The 22424-nt window shown below is 39.0% G+C and overlaps 1 protein-coding gene across 1 annotated transcript in view; it reads right to left on the reverse strand.

The window, feature by feature from the left end:
- Positions 1–706: 706 nt before the first annotated feature.
- LOC132830909 (B-cell antigen receptor complex-associated protein beta chain-like) overlaps positions 707–22424 on the reverse strand; it is a 30901-nt gene continuing 9183 nt past the window's right edge. Inside the window, exons 2-5 of the mRNA XM_060848852.1 lie at positions 21080–21394; positions 8519–8634; positions 5924–5974; positions 707–2399 (exon numbers count right to left, since the gene is read on the reverse strand). Coding sequence (XP_060704835.1) covers positions 2304–2399; positions 5924–5974; positions 8519–8634; positions 21080–21394 — 578 coding nt within the window. The 3' untranslated portion in view covers positions 707–2303. The remainder of the gene's footprint in view (positions 2400–5923; positions 5975–8518; positions 8635–21079; positions 21395–22424) is intronic.

Here is a 22424-nt window from a genome sequence, read left to right on the forward strand (position 1 = left end):
AGAAACATAGGGATAACAAGTCAAGTAGAACAACATTTTCATTCACAGTTAATAGATTTATTTAATAGGCAATTATATGTTTTGGAATGTGAAGTTTGACATGTATAAGACGAATTGACACAGCGATCTCTGAGAAAGGGGATCATGCTTCTTCCCTTTAATTATTTTCTAAACTACAATGTAAGAAGGATATACATTAGCCTCATCTCTAAAGCATTGTGAGAGGAGGGTAAACATTATGTAAATTTTTATGTTGCTGGAAAGAGTGGGCTTGATAAGCCTGATGTTCTTATCTGCACCTCACAAGAATTTTTAAAAAAAGTAAAGCATGAAATGATTTTCAATCATTTATAGTTAGGCTACACACAGATACCCTTTGATGAAGAGAACTTAAAAGCCGGTAAGTTATCACAGATACCAAGTACAGAACAATTCAATAAACTCCTTGAATTTACAGGTTTCCATTGAATTCTACAGTACAGAGGTGACGAAATGTGGCATTTACCTCAAGCATACATATGTTTGTATTTAGCACATTGTTAGTAATAATAGCAAGATTCTCACTGAATTATTTGTACAATATATACATGATCAAATTCCCTTAAAATAGATGTCAACATCATTGATCAAAATCAGTTCTTCCTGTATCAATATTAGATAAATCAGCTGATTTTGTCACTAAAACTGACATGTGTGACCATCAGATAGAAAAGTTATTAAAACTGTCAAAAAATTGCCAGAAAAGAAATAACACTCTATAGCCTGTAATGCCATCTGTGTCTAACTTACAGAAAAACACAGATTGCTGTGTTTACAGTGTGTTTTTTTTTCAACATTGTTTTATCTTGAGCTTAAGATGACATGGACAAACCCCCCAAAAAGTGTCCCATGTAGTTTACTGAGACCATGTTGAGGAGGAGCCGGTGTTGGACTGGGGTGGACAAAGTTAAAAATCACACAACGCGAGGCTATAGTCCAACAGGCTTATTTATTACTAGTTTTCAGAGCGCTGCTCCTTTGTCAGTTAGCTAGTGGGACAGGATCGTAATACAAAAAATTTATAGCACAAGATTATAGTGTCATGCAACTGGTATGATATATTGAACAAACCTGGATTGTTGTTAATTCTTTCATCTTTTAGTTCCTACTTTGGAGATAGAACCAGTCAGACTCAAGATTGGGACACAGACAGACTGCAAGTTCACATCTTTAATGCATTTCCTGAGCTGAGATGTCAGCTTTTATTAAACAAAACCTTGAGTTATCTAGGGAATGTGACTTGAAAGTAGTTCTGGGATTTACATTTTAAAGAATCAAAACATGCAATCCATTCTAAAAGATGAAAGACTTAACAGCAATCTAGGTTTGTCCAATATATCACATCAGTTGCATGACACTATCATCTTGTGCTGTAAATTTTGTGTCTTGTGATCTTGCTCCACGAGTTACCTGATGTAGGAACAGCGATCTGAAAGCTAATATTTACAAATAAACCTGTTGGACTATAGCCTGGTGTCGTGTGATTTTTAATATAGTTTATAGAATCACCTCAACCCTTAAAGTCTTTATAACATGCCTCACAACAGGTGAAAATTTGTACAAATTATATCAGGATAAGTCTTAATTTTCTCCAGTTTTTGATCTCTGGAAAAAGATGATTTCTTCCCTTCACTACCAATAGTCTCCTCCATTGTGCACATTATTTCATCTTTATGTAATAGAAGACTTTACACTTAGCTGACAAAATAAGAATGATCAAAGGATAAATGTTTAACTGGTGGTGTATGCTTCATTATTTTGGACATAATTTGCACCAATTACAAATGCAATGTGCATATATTGATAATTTTCCTGACTATCCATTATGCTACATGTGACGTGGTTAGTTAACAGCTCTGAGTTGATGAAGTATATCTACCCCTCAATTAAACTGTACAGAATTTTTCTATAAATCATCAAAAAACATCTCCAATATTTCTTAAAAAATTGTTAACCTCGTCGCACAATTAAGTTTCAAATAAATCCTCCCATTATTAAAGTATAAAGGCAAACAAAACAATTTATACATGCTTGTGGATAGGCAAGGGGTGATCTGCAAAAGTTAGGGCTTATAATATTACTGTATCAGACACTTAGACTTGACTGAAGTGTTGACTGGGAACCACAATCACTTCTGTGAGCCACCTTGAGCATTTTCTTCAAGTTGATTCTTATACCAGTAATATTATTTCTTCTAAAATATTGTTCAGGGAAACATTGTTATGGGTTCCTAATACAAGTGAGTAAGGAGGTGGCTGTGGAAGTTACTCCTTGGGTTGCTCGCCAACTGTCCATTTAGCATCTGCAGGTCTAACATTGCCGATATCTTCATACATGGCTGTCTGCATAACTTCCAAACCCTAAAAAGAAACAAAATGGATTTTTTTAAAAAAAGAAAAGAAATGTAAGTAACTTCCAATATACCCATATAAACATCTCCACTTCGATTTCATTGTTAAATCCAATCTATATCCACAGAGAAAATGTGAAAGGGTTTCTTGTGATGTTAAAGGGCTATAACAATATCAATAAGTTTGGCAAGTCCCATTTGCTGTGCCTCATCGAAACCACTGTGCTGTCCTTAATTCAACACAAAAAGGTCGTGTTGCCTGTTTCTCTTAAATAAGTGAAACATTGTTTAAAGTACCAAATTAAACAGCTCATAAATCATTTAGAAGACTTGAGAATAATATGAGTAATTACAACTCAGTAGTGTCAGTTAGGTTTGGATGATCAGATAGAAATTAAGATTGGTTCTGTTGGATAAGAAGCTTAGTCTGCTTCTACTAAATTGTCATCTACACAACTTTGACGCAGGTGTTAAAGCAGCAAGAAAGAACTTGGTACAAACATATAGAGTAAAATTTAAACTAACAACTGTGTCAGACAGAATTCCTACCCTGATGTCACATGTTGTGACAGGCAGGCTTGAATTTCTTTGAGCTACCACTTTTGATGTCAACTCTAGTGATGATTCTTCAGTTGGATGGTCTCACTGGAAATGTGGAGCTCACAATAAATTGGTCAATTGCTGTTAATTTTCCCTTCATTCATTTGAATGGACAGAAAATAAGCACTACACTTCAGATTGAAACACCATTATGAACGTCAATCCCTACTAGTAAATCAGCTCTTATACTTGCAAAGTTCACGTACCTGCCAGTGCTGGCCATAATCTTCTGTGATGTAATTTGCAGTATAGCATTAACAATTATGACATAATATCTGCAAGCTTATTAAAAACTCTTAAACAGTTGAAATGTGTAAAATTCAAAACTACAGTACAAATTGTAACAAGATGTTTGCTGATATTCGTAGTAAGTTGAAGGATATAAGATTTTGTATGTTATACCATTAACAGAGTGGATGACTCTGTTGAATTGACTTTGTGTTTAATGTGACCTAACTATTTAAAACTGTAACATTTCATTCTGCTGTATGGGTACTACAGGAAGAGAATTAGACACTAACTGGTATTATGAAAAGGAACTGGTCAGTTGATTGGCAACTGTTTATAAATCTACACTGCAGGCAGGATTAACTGTCAAAATATTCTAAACTCTCAGTCCAGAAGATGCTCATAAACTTCTGGTACAAAACAATCCTGAGTCACTGTTGAGGTACTGAGTTTCCTGTTTAGGGAGGGCAGTCAGGTAGGTGTGCCTAGACATCCAGGTGATAGTTTTCTGCCTTTAGACCCTACAGTGATATCTTTACATCAAGCCCTTTCCGAGATGATGTGCACAGGTGATATATTTCTTTTGCCGGATACACAGCTTCAATTGCAACTGGCAGCTTCTGGTTATGGACAGGGGGCTATCTGACTTCTTACAGGAATTGGCCGTCTTTTATCAGGAGCTGGTCAAGTACTGAACATGATTGCCTCGTGCTGGAGCTCTCTTCAGCAGGAGTAGCTGTTGTCATCAGAGAGCCACTGTTTCTGAATCCACACCTTCATCAACACAGGTTTGTACATGCAACAGGTGAGGGGTTGCTCAGGCTGGTAGGGTGACCAGAAACATAGACGTGCTGGATGGCAGAGAAACGAGAGGTTGATGCCAGAATAACTAATATGGATCAAATGACTTGCTTGTGGGTACAGCCAACAAGAGTAAAAAGTGAAGTCTGCAGATGCTGGAGATCAGAGCTGAAAATGTGTTGCTGGTTAAAGCACAGCAGGTCAGCATCCAAGGAACAGGAAATTCGACGTTTCGGGGATGAAGGGCTCTGGCCCAAAACGTCGAATTTCCTGTTCCTTGGATGCTGCCTGACCTGCTGTGCTTTAACCAGCAACACATTTTCAGCAAGGCCAACAAGAGTCTGAGGAATGTGGTGCAAATGCCATGATGGTACTCATGGTATAAAGACATATGATTAAGTTCTGCCTGATCCCAGCCTACACTCAAACTTTCACATTGGCCTCAGGTTTCAAAACATTCCTCAGGAACCTGAGCCCCACAGTTTGAACTTTTTGGCAGAAATTCTGTCAAGGGCATTCCATTCTGCACAGAGGGATTTCCTGGACAGCTTGCAGCTGTTTATAGGCCCTTGTCGATCTGAACAAGATCTATAAAATTATGAGGACTGTAGATAGGTTGGATAGGAAGAAGCCTTTCCTTTGATTGTGAGAATAATGACTAAGGGCATAGATTTAAGGTAAGGGACTGGAGGTTTAGTGGAGGTATGAGAAAGACCGTTTTCACCCAGAGGGTTCTGATGGAGGCAGAAATCTTCCTAACATTTAAGAAGTAATTAGATGTAACACTTGCAGTGCCATGACATACATGGGTAAGGACCAAGTGCTGGAAGATGAGATTAGAATAGTTAGGTGATTGTTTTTGACCAGCGCAGATTTGATGAACGGATGGGGCTTTTTCTGGCTGTAGATCTCTATGACTCTATTTTTCAAGGCACTAAAATGTTTCATGTAATATTCCAATCAGGAGAGGCATAGCCATTCATAAACAGAATAAAACATGCTAATCTTTGCAAAGCCAAAACAGCAATAATTTTTGCTGAATAAATATTTGGCATCAGGAACAATTCAGTTTGCAATTTGGTGAAACCTTTAATATCACTTTTAATGCTGTTTAAGAGAATGGGTTAGTGTAATGTTTCTAGACTTTGTGAATTGCTGATCTTGTATTTATTTTCTTGTGTCATGAAACTAGGGGTTGGACTCAAAATTAAATGCTCTAACATTGCTGTGACATATTTAGAACATCTGAGTGTTTGAATAGCCTACTCAAACTCAGATTGGGAATCCAATAAGCCAAATTCCATTGCTGATCAATAAATTTTAAAATGTGAATTATTGATACTATGAAGCATGGAATATGTACATGTAATTCATCTGGTGAAAAGATCACAACCTGAAATTGTTAACCCTTGCTTCACAGGTGCTGCGAATCCTATTGAGTATATCCAACAGTTTCTACGTTTGTGTCGGTTTTCCAGCATCTGCAGCATTTTGCTTTTGTGTATATTTGCCTCGTTGTGCTTATGCTGCTAAAATAAGATGAGGAGCAGAATGTGAGTGCACTATTTCTTTACTTACTGAATGATTGTGGGTGTTTAATATCTCTCAAGTACATATATCTGCATTGTGCAAGTGTGTGTCAGGCATTTTATCCAACATTTGTGCATGTAACCACGTGATGTTGCAATCTCCACAGTTAGTGGCAAGTCACCAATTTCTATTGGCCGATTCAGAACAAGCCTGACTACATCCACATTATAGATGCTTCATGAAACTGGAATATCTGGATCAAGATAGTTTGAAAGTACCTCCAAAAATACAAATTTTTCATATCACTTGGTTCAAGTCTACATTCTTGCTGGTGTAATGTTAATATTAAAATTTTCCACTTTATTAATTTCATACCTCATACATATGGTACGTCTCTATTTCTTCAGTCTTCTTTGTTCGATTATTCTGTGAAAAATAAAATCGATATACTTTCAACTCCGCTTTCTTTATCATTGGCTGATTTTTTTTAAACGTTGTCCTTAAGAAATGTTGGCATTCATACCTCAATAGTATGCCCATTTGTTGAGCTTATAATATTTTGTTTCACATTGTGATTGAAGTATCAGCTGCAAGTGGAGATGCTGTACATCAACAAACATGTCTACTTATACTTTGTAGTTTCCCGCTAACTCTAATAATGATAGTATGGTAAACATCGTAAGGTTAATGTCCTCCAATGTTAAAATATACGTGTGCATGTTGGGCATTTTAACACCAGACTTGTAGCTAATAACTATAGAAACATAGTAACCGAGTAAGCCATTTGGTCAATTAGATCATGGCTGATATTCTACTCTATGTTCATTATCCTACATTATCTCTGTATCCTTTGGTGTCATTTGTATTCAGAAATCAATTGATTTCAGTCTTGAATAAGCTTCAACAGCCTTAAGATTCACAATCCTCTCAGTCTTCAATGGCCTGCCTTTTATTCGATATTCCCTTACTCCATGTACTGACTTAAAAATAAATCATCTCCATCATATCCATATCTTAAAAGGAAGTATATCAGATCTTTTGGCACTTTGGATAAACAAATGGTCCGATCAATGAGGTTAAGCTACACCAGAAATAGCTAGAATGAGAGTTTCTTCTCCCTGCTGGCAAGAGCTCTAATTTTAATTTGAATAATGTTAGTCAAGTTCCAAAAGAGCAAAGGCCCTGGCTATCTATTCTCCCCTCTGCAGTCAAGGGACAGAGACTAGCTTTGACACCACACTATTTAATTCAGCTAACATCGCGCACTAAGTTGTTTGGCACAATGAAAGAGTACTTATTTACTCAGTATAGGTCACTGCAGGAATGGAAATAATTCCTTCCTGAATCAGATCATTTCAGAACCTGAAGGTTAGGAAAGTGAACAGTTGATCACATTTATAGTACCAAACTTGCCTGAATATTCACAGGTTATGGCGACATAATCAGCCAGCTATTATGCCTGATGCTTTCCAGCATTGTTCTGCTAGAAATGTACTTCTATGTACTGGACTGGACAAATCTATAGCCTAATAACCAATTGACACTCACTGACAATGGTCACATGGAAGAAAACTTGCCATTTAAATAGGAGAACAACTACATGCCAGCAAAGAAATAATACGTTCAGCAGAGGGGGATGGAAGAAAATAGGGAAATAAAGGAGGATAAAGAAAATCAAATCTGTTTTCGGTGTTTTCATTAAACTTCAGGCAGGGAACACTTCTTGGTCTTGGTCTTCTAGTTAAAGGGTTGACCTTGACTTACAACAACAATGTGGAAGCAAATGACAACTGGTCTACAGCCTATTTTGTGGACTGCAATGGTTCAAGGTGGTAGCTTACCACCATTTCCTTGAAGCAAACTAGAGATGGGTAGTAAATTGCTGGCCAGCCAGTGATGACCATATTTCCATGAGTGGATTAAAAAAATTGTATTTCTTTTAAAGACTATTTCACGTTGAGTGAGTGGTAAAACAAGTTACTGATTCTCTGTCACCCATTCTCATAAGGGAGCTTTAGTCAATCCAGAGATAAATATTTATAAAAACAGGAACTCATCTGTGGAAAGAGAAACAAGCTAACATTTTGAGTCTGATATGACTCTTCTTCAGAACCGGAGGATAAAGGAAATTCACAAGTGGTAACCTGAATCATGTTGGACTCAAAGTGTCAACTATTTCTCTCTCTAAAGATGCTGTCAAACCTTTGGAGTTTCCCCAGCACTTACTGTTTTTTATTTCAGATTTCTAACATCTGTAGTATTTTGCTTTTGTTTATTATTACAATATTATCTATTCATGTTGCACTGAGCAGGTCAAATATAATCTTCAATACCTGAATGTTGAGAATGGCGTAGGAACAAAGCATCAAGGATCTCTTGGTTTTCCTTACTAGATCTTGCTAATTGCCCTTAGTTATGTCTAAATAAGGATTTGAATTGATGCAGGCTTGGTGGACCAAAGGCCCTGCTTCTGTATTGTATTGAACTGTATTGTATACGTAGAGAGAATCTACTTCCTGTGATGGGAGAGTCCAGGACAAGGGAATGTGGTTAAAATTATAGCCAGAGTTTTTAGAGCTGAAATAACTAAATGCTTCTTTATATGAGGGAAATCTGAAATTTTCTCCCCAAAGTCATTGAAATTGGGAATTAATTGAATATTTTTAAATTATGACTTTTGTTCGGGAAGGATATCAATGGTTTCAAACCATAGTTGGTAAATGAAATTAAGATGTGGAACAACCATGAATTGAATAACAGACTCAAGAGACTTACTTCTGTTGTTGTGAAAATTAAGCAAAGGTTTTTTTTATAAGTGATCCTTCATAAAAGATGATCCTTTCTTAGGTACTGCATAGGGAATCTTTAATACCCAGGTATGAAAGGCAAAAATCTCAGTGATCCCAAACAGTCTACAATATTTACTGAAATGCATTAAGTAGCTGTGAGGTTGAATTGCTGCTTACTTACTTTCAGAAACAACATTCCTGGCAAAGTCAGACACAGGATCAGCAGAACACCTTGAATTAAAATCAACATATCCTTCATTGTGTACGTGGTATTTGGCTCTTCTTTCGGGATGGTTCCTGAAGCGAAAGACACAAAGTATAACTCTACAAGAGACAACAGTATTTCAGTCTAATTGTATCAAGTTGTGATCAGGATCCATGTTAATCACTTGACTTGTAGCCTGATTCATAAGTGATTGATGACAGCTAGAGTGGCCATAATGCCTTGTACTCCAGGTATTACTTATATATAGCTTCACTAGATTACGTCTTCACCTGGACTGCATTATGTTGTATATTTGTTGGTTCTTTTCTCTTGAATTATTGACTACCATGTAATTATTGATTCAAGGTCAATCTGGGTGGGCTGCAACACTTCTAGTGGTATATCCAGAATTGCTTGGTAGTAGTACAGAGCTTAAACATGACTAAAAGTAAACAAGAAGTTGGTAAGTTTTTGCCTTGCACTTATCAAAATGGGCTTGAACATAGGGGACATCATTTTATACTGCATGAAAATGGCTGTTGATTACTTAGTTACACATGGAGATGCCTATCAATCTTAATTCTCAGCCCAGGCAAATAGATTCTGACTGGTTGGGTATTGCCATGGAACCTTCTTTTGACACATCATCATGGAGACCATCAAAAGATGAATTCACATTCAAGCTAAACTGATATCTTGTGCATAGCAGAGTATATTATGACATTATAACATTGCACATTGAAAGAGATTGGAATTAGATATCAAATGTTTTAAGGTATAGCTCTCATGGATTTTTCTCTATCTTCTGCTATAACCTCCATGGATAATCTGTACTGATAAAGGAGGAATGCCACAAATGGCTATTTACATCATATTCCTAGAACTTGCTTTTCAAATGCCCATGATGGTGAGATTGGTGCAGGTATAGGTGGTGTGCCACTCTTCAAAACTGGGGAAATGTTTGGAGGGCTTTTGCCCAAAACGTCGATTTTCCTGCTCCTCGGATGCTGCCTGAACTGTTGTACTTTTCCAGCACCACTCTCATCTAGACTCTGGTTTCCAGCATCTGCAGTCCTTGTTTATACCTAAATGTTTGGGAAAGCCAGCAACCCATTCACCTACAATGACTGATGCATCAAGGATTCTCGTGATTTTGCTGCTGAATTAAAGTGTTGAAAAAGAAGCAAACTTAAAAATATCTCACAAAGGTTTGTATTTGACTCTTTAGCTACCTGTACACACCAAGATGCTGCTGCCTCTCTGACTTCTCCAACCTCGAAGGCAATTACAAATCCAACCATGGCTGCCATCTGCTTTTGATTGTGCACCAGGAGCTTGTTTTGGATTAGATTGAAAAACCACGAGGTGGTTGTATTTAGAATTGAGGCAAAGTCCTGACTAGCATTTATAGTCACTATATCAGAAACAGATTAAACCGGCATTTCAGCCATTTGTTGGGCCTTGCTGTGCACAAATTGCCCTATATTTAACACAAAAACCTTCAGCTGCATAGTGCTTTGAGACATATCAGTGATGGGAAAGGTGCGATATCAATGCAAATTATTTCTTTCTTCGCGATGACAGGCAATGGACTTACTACATTATAATGGAGTTTGCAATATAAAATATATTATTATTTTACAGCATGATGCATTTAAACATTCCACAATTCATGCTTATATTTTCTCAGCATAGCCTGTGCACAGAAAATCCTGCCCTGTAACAGGAGCTTTAGTGCCAGCTGTGCTGACAGTTCTGTTTACACCATTAGTTCACTTGCCAAATGTTCTGTTCAGTTCCATATTCATTATTATTAGTGTTTCTCTTTATAACTGTTTCTGTAGTACAGATGTGATTGCTGCCTTGTTACATTCACCAGTTCCGTCAACTTTAATCATGCCAAGCCTTCAGTTAGTACTACAGAAGTCTAGAACAAGACTATGCTAGATTTTTGTGCTACTACATTTGCCCTTCTCGCAAACCCTTTGTTTCTAAGTTCCTTGTTAATGGATGAAGCATTCAAATCCTGATGAGCATTTTGCTAATGCTCCAGGGATTACTACCAGGCTTCATGTGGCAGTGGGGGAATCGGTGTGGCCAGAGATTGGTGAGGCATCCCATAATGATTTACATAAGCAAAGGAGAAACATTTAAGGGAGATAAAATTACACCAAATATACAATACAGAAACACAGCCCAACTGGTCTATGCTGCATTTTACTCCATAAGGCATCCTTCTCCACATAGCCCTGTCATCATCTCCTTCTCGTTCTGTCTCCGTTAAATACCTGTATAGATTCCCCTTAAATGTACCTACATAATTTCTGTCAATCACTTCATGCTGCAGAAAGTTTCATGTTGTTAACACTCTCAGGGTAAAGAAATGGCTGTTGAGTTCAATTTTGGTTTATTTTGATTAACTTGGATATAAGAAAGTTTTTTTTAATTCACTTGGGCTATGGGCATTGCTGGCTGGGCCAGCATTTATTGCCCATCCCTGGTTGCCCTTGAGAAAGTGATGGTGCACTGCCTTCTTGAATAGCTGCAGTCCACCTGCTGTGGGTTGACCAGCATGCCATTAGGGAGGGAATTCCAGGATTTTGACTCAACGACTGGGAAGAAATGACAATATATTTCTAAGTCAGGATGATGAGTGGCTTGGAGGGAAACTTGAAGGTCGTGGTGTTCCAATGTATCTGCTGCTTTTGTCCTTCTTGATGGAAGTGGTCGTGGGCTTGGAAGGTGCTATCTAAGATCTTCGGTGAATTTCTGCAGTGCATCTTTGTAGATAGCACGCACTGCTGCTACTGAGCGTTGGTGGTGGAGGGAGTGGAGGTTTGTGAATGTAGTGCCAATCAAATGGACTGGGTGGTGTCAAGCTTGTTGAATGTTGTTGGAACTGCACCCATCCAGGCAAATGGGGAGTATTGTTGAGAGTGTGGTGCTGGAAAAGCATAGCAGGTCAGGCAGCATCCTGGGCATAAGCCCTTCATCAGGGATGGGGAGCATTAGATTAGACACTCTACAGCATGGAAACAGGCCCTTTGGCTCAACAAGTCCATATTGAAGAGCAACCTACCCAGACCCTTCCCCTACCCTATCTTTACCCAATTATATGGGCAATTTAGCATGGCTAATTCACCTGACCTGCACATCTTTGGATTGTGGGAGGAAATTGGAGCACCTAGTGGAAACCCATGCAGACACAGGGAGAATGTGCAAACTCCATACAGACAGTCGCTCTCAGCTGGAATTGAACCAATGTCCCTGGCGCTGTGAGGCAGCAGTGCTAACCACTGAGCCACTGTGCTGCCCACTATCATCTTCCTGACTTGTGCCTTGTAGATTTTGGATAGACTTTGAGGAGTCAGGAAGTGAGTTACTCTCTGCAGTATTGCCAATGTATTTATATAGTGAGTCCAGTTGGGTTTCTGTTTAATTGTAACCCCCCCAAATGTTGATAGTGGGGAATTCAGTGATGGTAACATCATTGAATGTTAAAGGACAGTTGTTTCTTATCAGTAGCGTTCATAGCTTTGCATTTGTGTGGCGCAAATGTTACTTGCCACTTGCCAGCCCAAGCCTAAATATTGCCCAACAAATGATCTTGTTACATTTGAACATGGACTACTTCAGAATCTGAGGTATTGTACATCCTGGAGGAAAATTCATTGATGAAGCAACTGAAGATGGTTGGGCCTAGGACACTACCTGGAGGAACTCTTGCAGAAATGTCCTGGAGCTGAGATGACTGACGTCCAATAACCATTACTATCATCCTGCGTGTCAGGTATGGCTCCAACCAGCAGCCAGTTTGCCTCTGATACCTGTTGATTCCAGTTTTGCTCAGGCTCCTTGATGCAAAACTTGATGTCAAGCGTTGTCAATCTCACCTTACCTCATAGCATTCATTTGCAATATCAACGAATGTATATCATATATTCATGTTTCCATTTTCTTTTGTCTCTCCCCAACATGTAAACATTTTACCCTGTGGAAGACTTGTATCATTTTGCCTATGTTTACCAGTCCGTAGAATCCCTACAGTGTGGAAACAAGCCATTTTGAAACAAATCCACACTGATCCTCTCAAGAATGACCAATCCGGACCTATTCCACTACACTTACCCCTGAATAATGCACCTAAGCTACACATCCCTGAATGCTATGGACAATTTAGTATGGCCAATTCACCTAACGTGTATATCTTTCAATTGTGGAAGGAAACCAGCGCATCCGGAGGAAACCCATGCAGACATGGAGAGAATGTGCAACCTCCACACAGACAGTCACCCAAGGCTGGAATCAAACCTGGGTCTCTGGCATTGTGAGGCAGCAGTGTTAATCACTGAGCCACTGTGCTGCCCCAAAATCATTCCACCTCCAAGGGTCATCGATCAGTTTCCCCTATTCAGAAATAATAACTTGAACTTGAGCAGTTTTTCCTTAAAAGTATAACCTGTCAATTCTAGTATCATCCTCGTAAATCCTAGATATTATTTGTACAACAGGGAGAATGGGACAAGAATTTCAAAGAGACATTGGCTAAAACGTACTGCAGATTGCACTTAAAAATTGCAATCCTTGAGGCTATCCCAGAATTCTGATGCCTCTGGGACATTGTTGTATTTTCAAAGGGCTATTATTAGGGATGAAGTAAGAAACACAGTTGGCACCAATGAATGAGTTCATCAGGCTGTTAAGGAGCTTATTAAGATCCCTGTTAGTTCACCATTGAAATTTTATCAACCTAGGCTGAAGAAACTTCACTGCATCTAGGACAAAGCAGCATGCTTAAGTGGCATCATATTCACAAACATTCACTCCCTTCACCACTGGCCCTCAGTAGCAGCAGTGTGTACAATTGACAAGATGCACTGCAGAAATTCACCAAAGGTCTTAAGGTAACTCTTTCCAAACCTATGATTACTACTATTTAGAGGGACAATGGCACAGACATATGGCAACTGCACCACCTGCAAGTTTCACTTCAAGCCATTCACCATCCTGATTTGAAAATATATCACCATTCCTTCACTGGGTTAAAATCTTGGAATTCTCTCACTATCGGCATTGTAGGTCGACCTACAGCACATGAACTGCAGCAGTTTAAGAAGGCAACTCAGCACAACTCTCTCGAGGGCAACCAAAAATGGGCAGTAAATGCTGGCTCAGCTCTTGACACCCAGAACGGACGAATGTATAAAATAAAATCTGGTGTGCTGTAGTGCACAGTTGTCAACCTTACTGTGAGGCCACCAGCAACTTTCTCTGTGTAGATTTATACACCTAAATCTTGGATTACTGGTTCCAGTGGTGTTACAGTAGTCTAGCCTGCATGGCCTCTCGCAATGTGTGGATATGGCTTGTTCTATAGGGTGTTACTTTCTTTTTTTGGCAAAGGCTCTAGCAGCCCCCAACATGACTACCACCTGCCTGTGCTACTGATGCCAGACTAGCATTACCTATCCGAAGGCACTTGATGCCTCTAATTGGTACAAAACTTACCCCTTGCTTAAACAAAATAGCATCACAATAGTGATGGCACAGGCTCAGGACACAAACTTCATGCGGTTGAGTTCCTGACAGCACATTGAAGATCCAGACTCAACATCAGAACCTCTGCTTTTCAGTTCTAACTCTCTTAAAATGAATCCCTTTCTGGATTTGCTTTTTCTGAAGTTATTAACATGCATTACTGTTTTTAATGATTTTTGTATGTGTACCCCTAGATCCCATTATTATTTTTCATCTGACCTGAATGGTTTCTAAATAGAGCAGAAACAATGAGAGGCTTGTGTCCAGGTTTTTTCCCTTTTCTAATTTTAGGTGGAAAAATGATGAAAATGCAGCAGAAAATATCATTAAGTCTCACCCCGATGATCATCTTTGCTCCATATTATGATGTAATAGTGACAAACATTAACACAAATGGACAGAACCTGAATTCACAATCAAGACTTTCCTAATCACCTTGCATCCTTGTTAAACTTAATTTCATCTAAAGTACTGCTGCTAATATTTTAACTTGCACCAAGCTCAATTTCACTCATCTGACCTACGCACATTGGCCAACATAAACTCTTATCCACTAAAGCCTCAATTTTATCTCTGCTTCTTTTAATATCTTTCCATGACACCGAACTCCTTCTTATCTCTTCAACCTCCTTCATCCTTGCAACTGCTGATCTAGTTTCTCTCTTTGGTTCTTGAGTTCTATCACTTTGTTAGTGACAATTCCCTGACCTCTGAATTTCCTTCCTGCCTGAATCTACTGTTGTTGTGGTTCTGTTCGCCGAGCTGGAAGTTTTTGTTGCAAACGTTTCGTCTCCTGGCTAGGCGACATCGTCAGTGCTCTGGAGCCTCCTGCGAAGCGCTTCTTTGATGTTTCTTCCGGTATTTATAGTGGTCTGTCCTTGCCGCTCTGGGTGTCAGTTTCAGCTGTCCGCTGTAGTGGTTGGTATATTGGGTCCAGGTCGATGTGTTTGACAACAAACACATCGACCTGGACCCAATATACCAACCACTACAGTGGACAGCTGAAACTGACACCCGGAAGCTGCAAGGACAGACCACTATAAATACTGGAAGAAACATCAAAGAAGCGCTTCGCAGGAGGCTCCAGAGCACTGATGATGTCGCCTAGCCAGGGGACAAAACGTTTGCAACAAAAACTTCCAGCTCGGCGAACAGAACCACAACAACGAGCACCCAAGCTACAAATCTTCACACAAACCTTGAATCTACTGTTTCAAGCCATTCCTTTAAACTAACGTTTCTGATCTTTCTCTCCATGGATGTTGCCAATCTGCTGAGCTTTTCCAGCAATTTCTGTTTTTGTTTTCTCTCTGATCAACTCTTGTCCTAATCGCTCCCGTTAAGGCTCAGAAACAAATTGATAATGGCCTTTTTCTGAAACTGCTAAAAATGGCTTGATGTAACATTTAGATGGATAAGGGTCAACCACATTGGTGTGGGTTGCATTTAAGCAGAGGCCTGACTCAACAAGAACAACAGGGTTATATTACTAAAGGATGTTAGTGAGCAACTTGGAGTTTTTTTGTTTTGTGATCTCTTTTACCAAAATCAACTTAATAGGTCCAGTTATTTAAGATGCTTCAGAACTGAATTCAAATTCTCAAGCGGCTTTAAGGATATAAATGCAAATTCTCCAGATCAGTCTGGTAACAAACACAACAACCTTACCACAATTATACAATCTGTTCACTGATCTTCATGGAGAACAAGACATGGGTATAAGATATAATTCTCCATTTGGTAATTACACTTACTTTTTGATAAAATTAGTAAACTAAGGAAAAAGGCTCTCATTGTCCACACTATCTAATCCTCTGATCATTGTGTATGTCTCAATTAAGTCACCTCTTAACCATCTCTCCAATGAAAACAGCCTCAAGTCCTTCAGCCTTTCCTCATACCATACCAGGTAATATCCAAATAAATCTCCTCTGCACCTTTTTCAATGCTAGCCTTTATTAAGCTCTGAATTTCAAAACTGTTAGTCAGGTCCTGTTATGTCAACTTGCACAAAGGTGCTCCTGTCCAAAATAGAAAGAAAATTGCATTTGGCATTGATTTGGCAGTGCATTGGTTATTTATGTCGTCAGACATGGATGCATCTTCCTGTGCCAGCTGCCTACCGTGCACCAGCTGAAAAATTGCTGCATCAATTGCCCACTCTGTTCCCAGTCCAGTTCCCACTATTGTTTGTAACAAGTTACCAGTATATAACATACAGTAAGGTCAGTGAAATGTGAAAAAAAGTGAAATTGGGATTATATTTGCATTTGGCATTAACATGATGCCTCATTTTATTTAGTGAGCACTTGTTCAGTTAGCTTTAAGAGTCATAGAGATGTACAGCACAGAAACAGACCCTTTGGTCCAACTCGTCCATGTCAACCAGATATCCTCACCTAATCTAGTCCCATTTGCCAGCACCCGACCCATATCCCTCCAAACCCTCCCATCCAGATGCCTTTTAAATGTTGCAATTGTACTAGCCTCCACCACGTCCTGTGGCAGCTCATTCCATACAAGTACCAACCTCTGCATGAAAAAGTTGCCCCTTAGGTCCCTTTTATCTCTTTCCCCTCTCACCCTAAACCTATGCCCTCTAGTTCTGGACTCCCCGACCCCAGGGAAAAGAGTTTGCCTATTTATCATATCCATGCCTCTCATGATTTTATAAAACTCTATGAGGTCACCCCTCAGCCTCTGCCGCTCTAGGGACATCAGCCCCAGCCTATTCTCTCCTTATAGCTCAAATCCTCCAACCCTGGCAATATCCTTGTAAATCTTTTCTGAACCCTTTCAAATTTCAGAACATCCTTCTGATAGAAAGGAGACCAGAATTGCATGCAATATTCCAAAAGTGGCTTAACCAATGTCTTGTACAGCCACAACATGATGTCCCAACTCCTATACTCAATACTCTGACCAATAAAGGAAAGCATTTCAAACGCCTTCTTCACTAACCTATCTACCTGCGACTCCACTTTCAAGGAGCTATGAACCTGCACTCCAAGGTCTCTTTGTTCAGCAACACTCCCTCAGTCCACACCATTAAGTGTATAAATCCTGCTAAGATTTACTTTCCCAAAATGCATCACCTTACATTTATCTAAATTAAACTCCATCTGCCACTTCTCAGCCCATTGGCCCATCTGACCAAGATCCCATTGTAATCTGAGGTAACCTTCTTCGCTGTCCACTACACCTCTAATTTTGGTGTCTTTGCAAACTTACTAACTATATCTCTTATGCTCACATCAAAATCATCTATATAAATTATGAAAAGTAGAGGACCCAACACCGATCCTCATGGCACTCCATTGGTCACAGGCCTCCAGACTGAAAAACAACCCTCCACCACCACCCTCTGTCTTCTATCTTTTGAGCCAGTTCTGTATCCAAGTGATTAGTTCTCCCTCTATTCCATGAATCCTAACCTTGCTAACCAATCTCACATAGGGAACCTTGTCAAATGTCTTACCGAAACCCATATGGATCACATCTACTGCTCTGCCTCATCAATCCTCTTTGTTACTTCTTCAAAACACTCAGTCAATTTTGTGAGACATGATTTCCCATGCACAAAGCCATGTTGACTATCCCTAATGATTCCTTGTCTTTCAAACACATGTACATCCAGTCCCTCAGGAATTCCCTACAACAACTTGCCCACTACCAGCGTCAGACTCATTGGTCTATAATTCTCTGGCTTGTCCTTTCCACCCATCTTAAACAGTGGCACCATGTTAACAAACCTCCAGTCTTCCGGCACCTCACCTGTGACTATCGACAATACAAATATCTCAGCAAGGGGCCCAGCAATCACTTCCCTAGCTTCCCACAGAGTTCTAGGGTACACCTGATCAGGTCCTGGGGATTTATCCACTTTTATGCGTTTCAGGACATCCAGCACATCCTCCTCTGTAATATGGACATTTTTCAAGATGTCACCATCTATTTCTCAACACTCTATATCTTTCATGTCTTTCTCCACAGTAAACACTGATGCAAAATACTTGTTTAGTATCTCCCCATCTCCTGTGGCTCCACACACGGGCTGCTTTGCTGAACTTTGAGGAGCCCTATTCTCTCTCTAGTTACTCTTTTGTCCTTAATGTATTTGTAAAAACCCTTTGGATACTCCTTAACTCTATTAAGCTTTTGAAAGAATTAAATTGAAAACTTCAAGCTATTTGTGATTACTGTTGTCATAAAATTTTAATTTTGTCAAGTTGACCAGAAGGTGAATGTCCCTGTAATGTGTAATCATACCTTTTAAGAAAGTTTGATTCAACTCGAGCTTTATGAAGGCTCACATTGGAAAAGGTACAGAGGAGATTTACTCGGATATTATCTGGTATGGTATGAGGAAAGGCTGAGGGACTTGAGGCTGTTTTCGTTAGAGAGAAGGTTAAGAGGTGACTTAATTGAGACATACAAAATGATTAGAGAATTAGATAGGGTGGACAGTGATAGCCTTTTTCCTCAGAGGGTGATGGCTAGCATGAGGGGTTATAGATTTAAATTGAGGGGTGATAGATATAGAACAAATGTCAGAGGTAGGTTCTTTTACTCAGAGACTATTAAGGGTATGGAATGCTCTGGCTGCAACAGTAGTAGACTCACTAATGTTAAGGGCATTTAAATGGTCATTGGATAAATATATGGATGAGAATGGAATAGTGTGATTAAATGAGCTTCAGATTGGTTTCACACGTTGGCACAGCTTCAAGGGCCAAAGGGCCTCTACTGCACTGTAACGTCCTCTGTTCTATAGTAAGGTTATGATAAACATATATAAAACATTGCTCAGCTTCAACTGGAATATTGCACCCAGTCTGGGAATCACACATTAGTGAGGATGTGAATTGTTGAGAGATGTAGAAAAGACACAATACAGTAACACGAGATAAGGGAATTCATTGTGGTTCTGTTCGACGAGCTGGGAATTTGTGTTGCAGACATTTCGTCCCCTGTCTAGGTGACATCCTCAGTGCTTGGGAGCCTCCTGTGAAGCGCTTCTGTGATGTTTCCTCTGGCATTTATAGTGATTCGTATCTGCAAAGGGAATTCAGTTGTGTGGATAGATTGGAGAATCTAGGACTGTTCATCTTTGAGAATAGAGTTTGACAGGAGATTTGTTACAGATATGCAAATCATGAAGGGCCCTGACAGAATAGATAGCAGGAAGCTGTTCCTAGACTACATAAATCTAAGATAATTGACAAAAAGTGGCAATTACCCACAATATCACACTCCAATGAAATATTCCATTAATGCATACATTCTAAACCAAATCGAATTTAACTCCACAACACCTGACAGCAGCTTCTGAGACAGGGAGCTGTTTGACTGGGAAAGGGTATGGAATATGGGCACTCTTGCCTCTTCTGATTAAGTCTGGACGAGGAAGCTTGCAGGAAGTTTTCCCATCCACTTGCCAATGAAGCCTTATTTAATGCCCATTTTGGGGCCTCCCACTGCTGTTGGTATTCCAGGTGGGCAACTTATCATTGAGGGAGACTGTAAGCTCCTTACTCTCTCCTCTGAATCCCTTTCCTTACCATCATACCACCACCACTTACCTTTCTCAAAAGGATCCTATGATGAACTGTGGTGAAGACCAAGTGAAATACCATCAGCAACCAATACTCCCAGTGACACAACTGATGGGCCAGCAGTTTTTTGGGCTGAGAGTTCTACAATAGTGGGATAAGACCTGGAAGTAGATGTCCCTGTGGAACAGAGACTCCAGCAACAGTATTCCCATTGCCAATTAAGGATATAATTCCCTTGGGGCCTCAGAGATCAATTGGTGTGGGTGCTAAGAATATGTAAGTGGCCACTGGGATTCTCACAACCCTCAATCCATTCTGTTCACTGAGATTACGGTCATGTGTTTTACACATGGACTAGGAACGTAAACCGCAGCTGTATGAATATACTTTTCTCTTGCCTGACAGCATTTAAACCATTGCTTTCCCTTTTTCATAAATTAATTTGATAACTAGATTACTCGGGTTTGTGAGAGCTTTATGCAACACCAAAGATGCTGGAGTAACAGTTTGGCTCCCAAATTGTTATGAATGTGAATGTCTCTTATGGGAGGATAGATAGTTAGCAGGTGTTAGGGTGACAGATTGAAACAAGCAATAACGTCAACAATAGGTAAAGAATGGCAGTTCAGGTGAACACATTGTCTAAGATGTTAATTATTTATACACATATTTTGGGAGTGAAACTTGATGTTGGCAGAAGTGGGTACAGAATAACTGCTGGTTACACACTCCATCCAATTTTGCATTCCACAAGTTAAATTTTGCTCTCTCTGCATTTCAAAGCATACAGTCCTCCAATAAAAAAGGTATAAATATTTAGGGCAGAAAAAATTAAAGTTGACCTAATTTCTCAATTATGTCATTCTATTCAGTCGTAACTTTATCCTCGGTACTTTGCTTTCAGTTCCCCCATCAATCTAATTTTATTTGATGTGCCAATGACCAGCATCATTACTTTGTCCATTAATTCTATTTACCTGGATAAAATGATTTTATTTGATGTCTCTTCCAAGTTTCTCATTCTTCAGTTTTCATGCAGGTTTATATTTGGACTTTTCAATGCAGTGAGAGTTTTTTTTAGCATTTAGCCCATTGATTTTTCAGTTTAACCTGTTTTTTAACGTGTGACTCTAGTACTTGATGTAGTAAATTTAAACTTTCAAATGTTTGAATGAAGCCAATATAGATAAAACATTGAAGATTCTGTACTAGTTTGACTGAGGGTTACCCAGGATTACCCATAGGAGAAGACAGTTCCACAGGAAGTACATTGGGCAAATACTCTGATTTGAAAAATAGCTGCATATTCTAAATATGCAAATTTATATTAAAAATACAACCTGGTAATTGACTTATGAAATGAAATTCTAAAATGTACTGTTCAGAAATATTAAACCACATATTTAACAGCACAAAATATCTTGAAAGGTTTCTTTTTACTTACTTGTTATCACATTAATTTCTGTACCACACTGCTGAGTTAAATTGCTCTTCAAAGAAGAATTGCAGTAGTAAATCCCAGAATGATTTTTTGATGCATTCGCAATATAAAGCCAAGAAAATGCCTGTTGATCTCCAGTTGTTATTCCCGATATATTATGTGCTTCAATGGGTTCTTTTCCAAATTTATACCATTTGACATTCAACATCTGTAAGTTTGCAGGAGGTTCAAGGGAACAGGTTACTTTTATCTTCTTTCCGAGCTTAACGGCTTGGTAAGGTACGGAGTATTTAAAGACGAGCCCCTGACATAATGCACCTGCAATTAAAACCAATATACTGTAGATATACATATTTTAAATGGCAAATTTTCTTTTGAAAGGAGTGATAAACAGGGATACTATTGCCTAGATATCAGTAATGCAATTGAACTCTGTTAATCTAACTATAAGAAAATAAGACACAGAATCAGAAGTATACCATGCAGTCTATCGCGGCTGTTCTGGCACTCAGTAAGGTTGATTCTGTTCTTACTCATTGTGAACAGGTACACACTAACCAATAAGATGACAAAGATTGGAGTCAGGTATGGGATTTCTCTACTGCCAATATATATTACAGTGGCCACTTGTAGCACTTCAATTATTAGCCCAGTCTCAGTCAGTTAACTTAAATTACAAATCAAATCTAGTATCTTCTAATCAATATGAGTTTAGTACTTTACAAGGAAGAAGAGACATAGAAGCAAGGCCATTTAGCTCTTCGATCCTGCTCTGCCATTCAGTATGATCATGCTCGATCTTTAATCTCAATGCAATATTCTCTCGCTCCTCAATGCCTTGAAAGTTGAAAATTAATTTAATCTTTCTTGAATATATTCAGTGACATGGCCTCCACAGCCTTCTGGGGCAGATAATTCCACAAGTTCTCTACCCTTTGAGTGAAGAAAACTTACCTCGTCTCAGTCCTAAATGTTCCACCCTGCATCCTGAAACCTCTGGTTCTCGACTCCCCATCACAAGTAATGTTTTATGAATTAAAATAATAGAGAAGTTTGGCAATTTTGCTGTGTGCTCAGAACCATTCGCCAAACAATTGGAATCAAATTGTACTTTCTAAATTATGAATTATCTGGTGAAAATAGGTCTGAGCTTTCCTGCCTTTTTATGGCACTTGCACTTTTATATTTTAGTTGCTCACATATAATAAATGAGCTGAGAAAAATAAATGTCCAAAACTCCTCCTGATAGCCTTATCAACACTAAACTAAATTGTTCACCGGGAAGTGAGAAACTGACCTAGTTTTATTCCAAATGTGAAAGAAAATATCCAGGGCCCAGATTTCCATC

This window comes from Hemiscyllium ocellatum, chromosome 32 (genome assembly GCF_020745735.1).
Source record: "Hemiscyllium ocellatum isolate sHemOce1 chromosome 32, sHemOce1.pat.X.cur, whole genome shotgun sequence".
NCBI classification, from domain to species: domain Eukaryota; kingdom Metazoa; phylum Chordata; class Chondrichthyes; order Orectolobiformes; family Hemiscylliidae; genus Hemiscyllium; species Hemiscyllium ocellatum.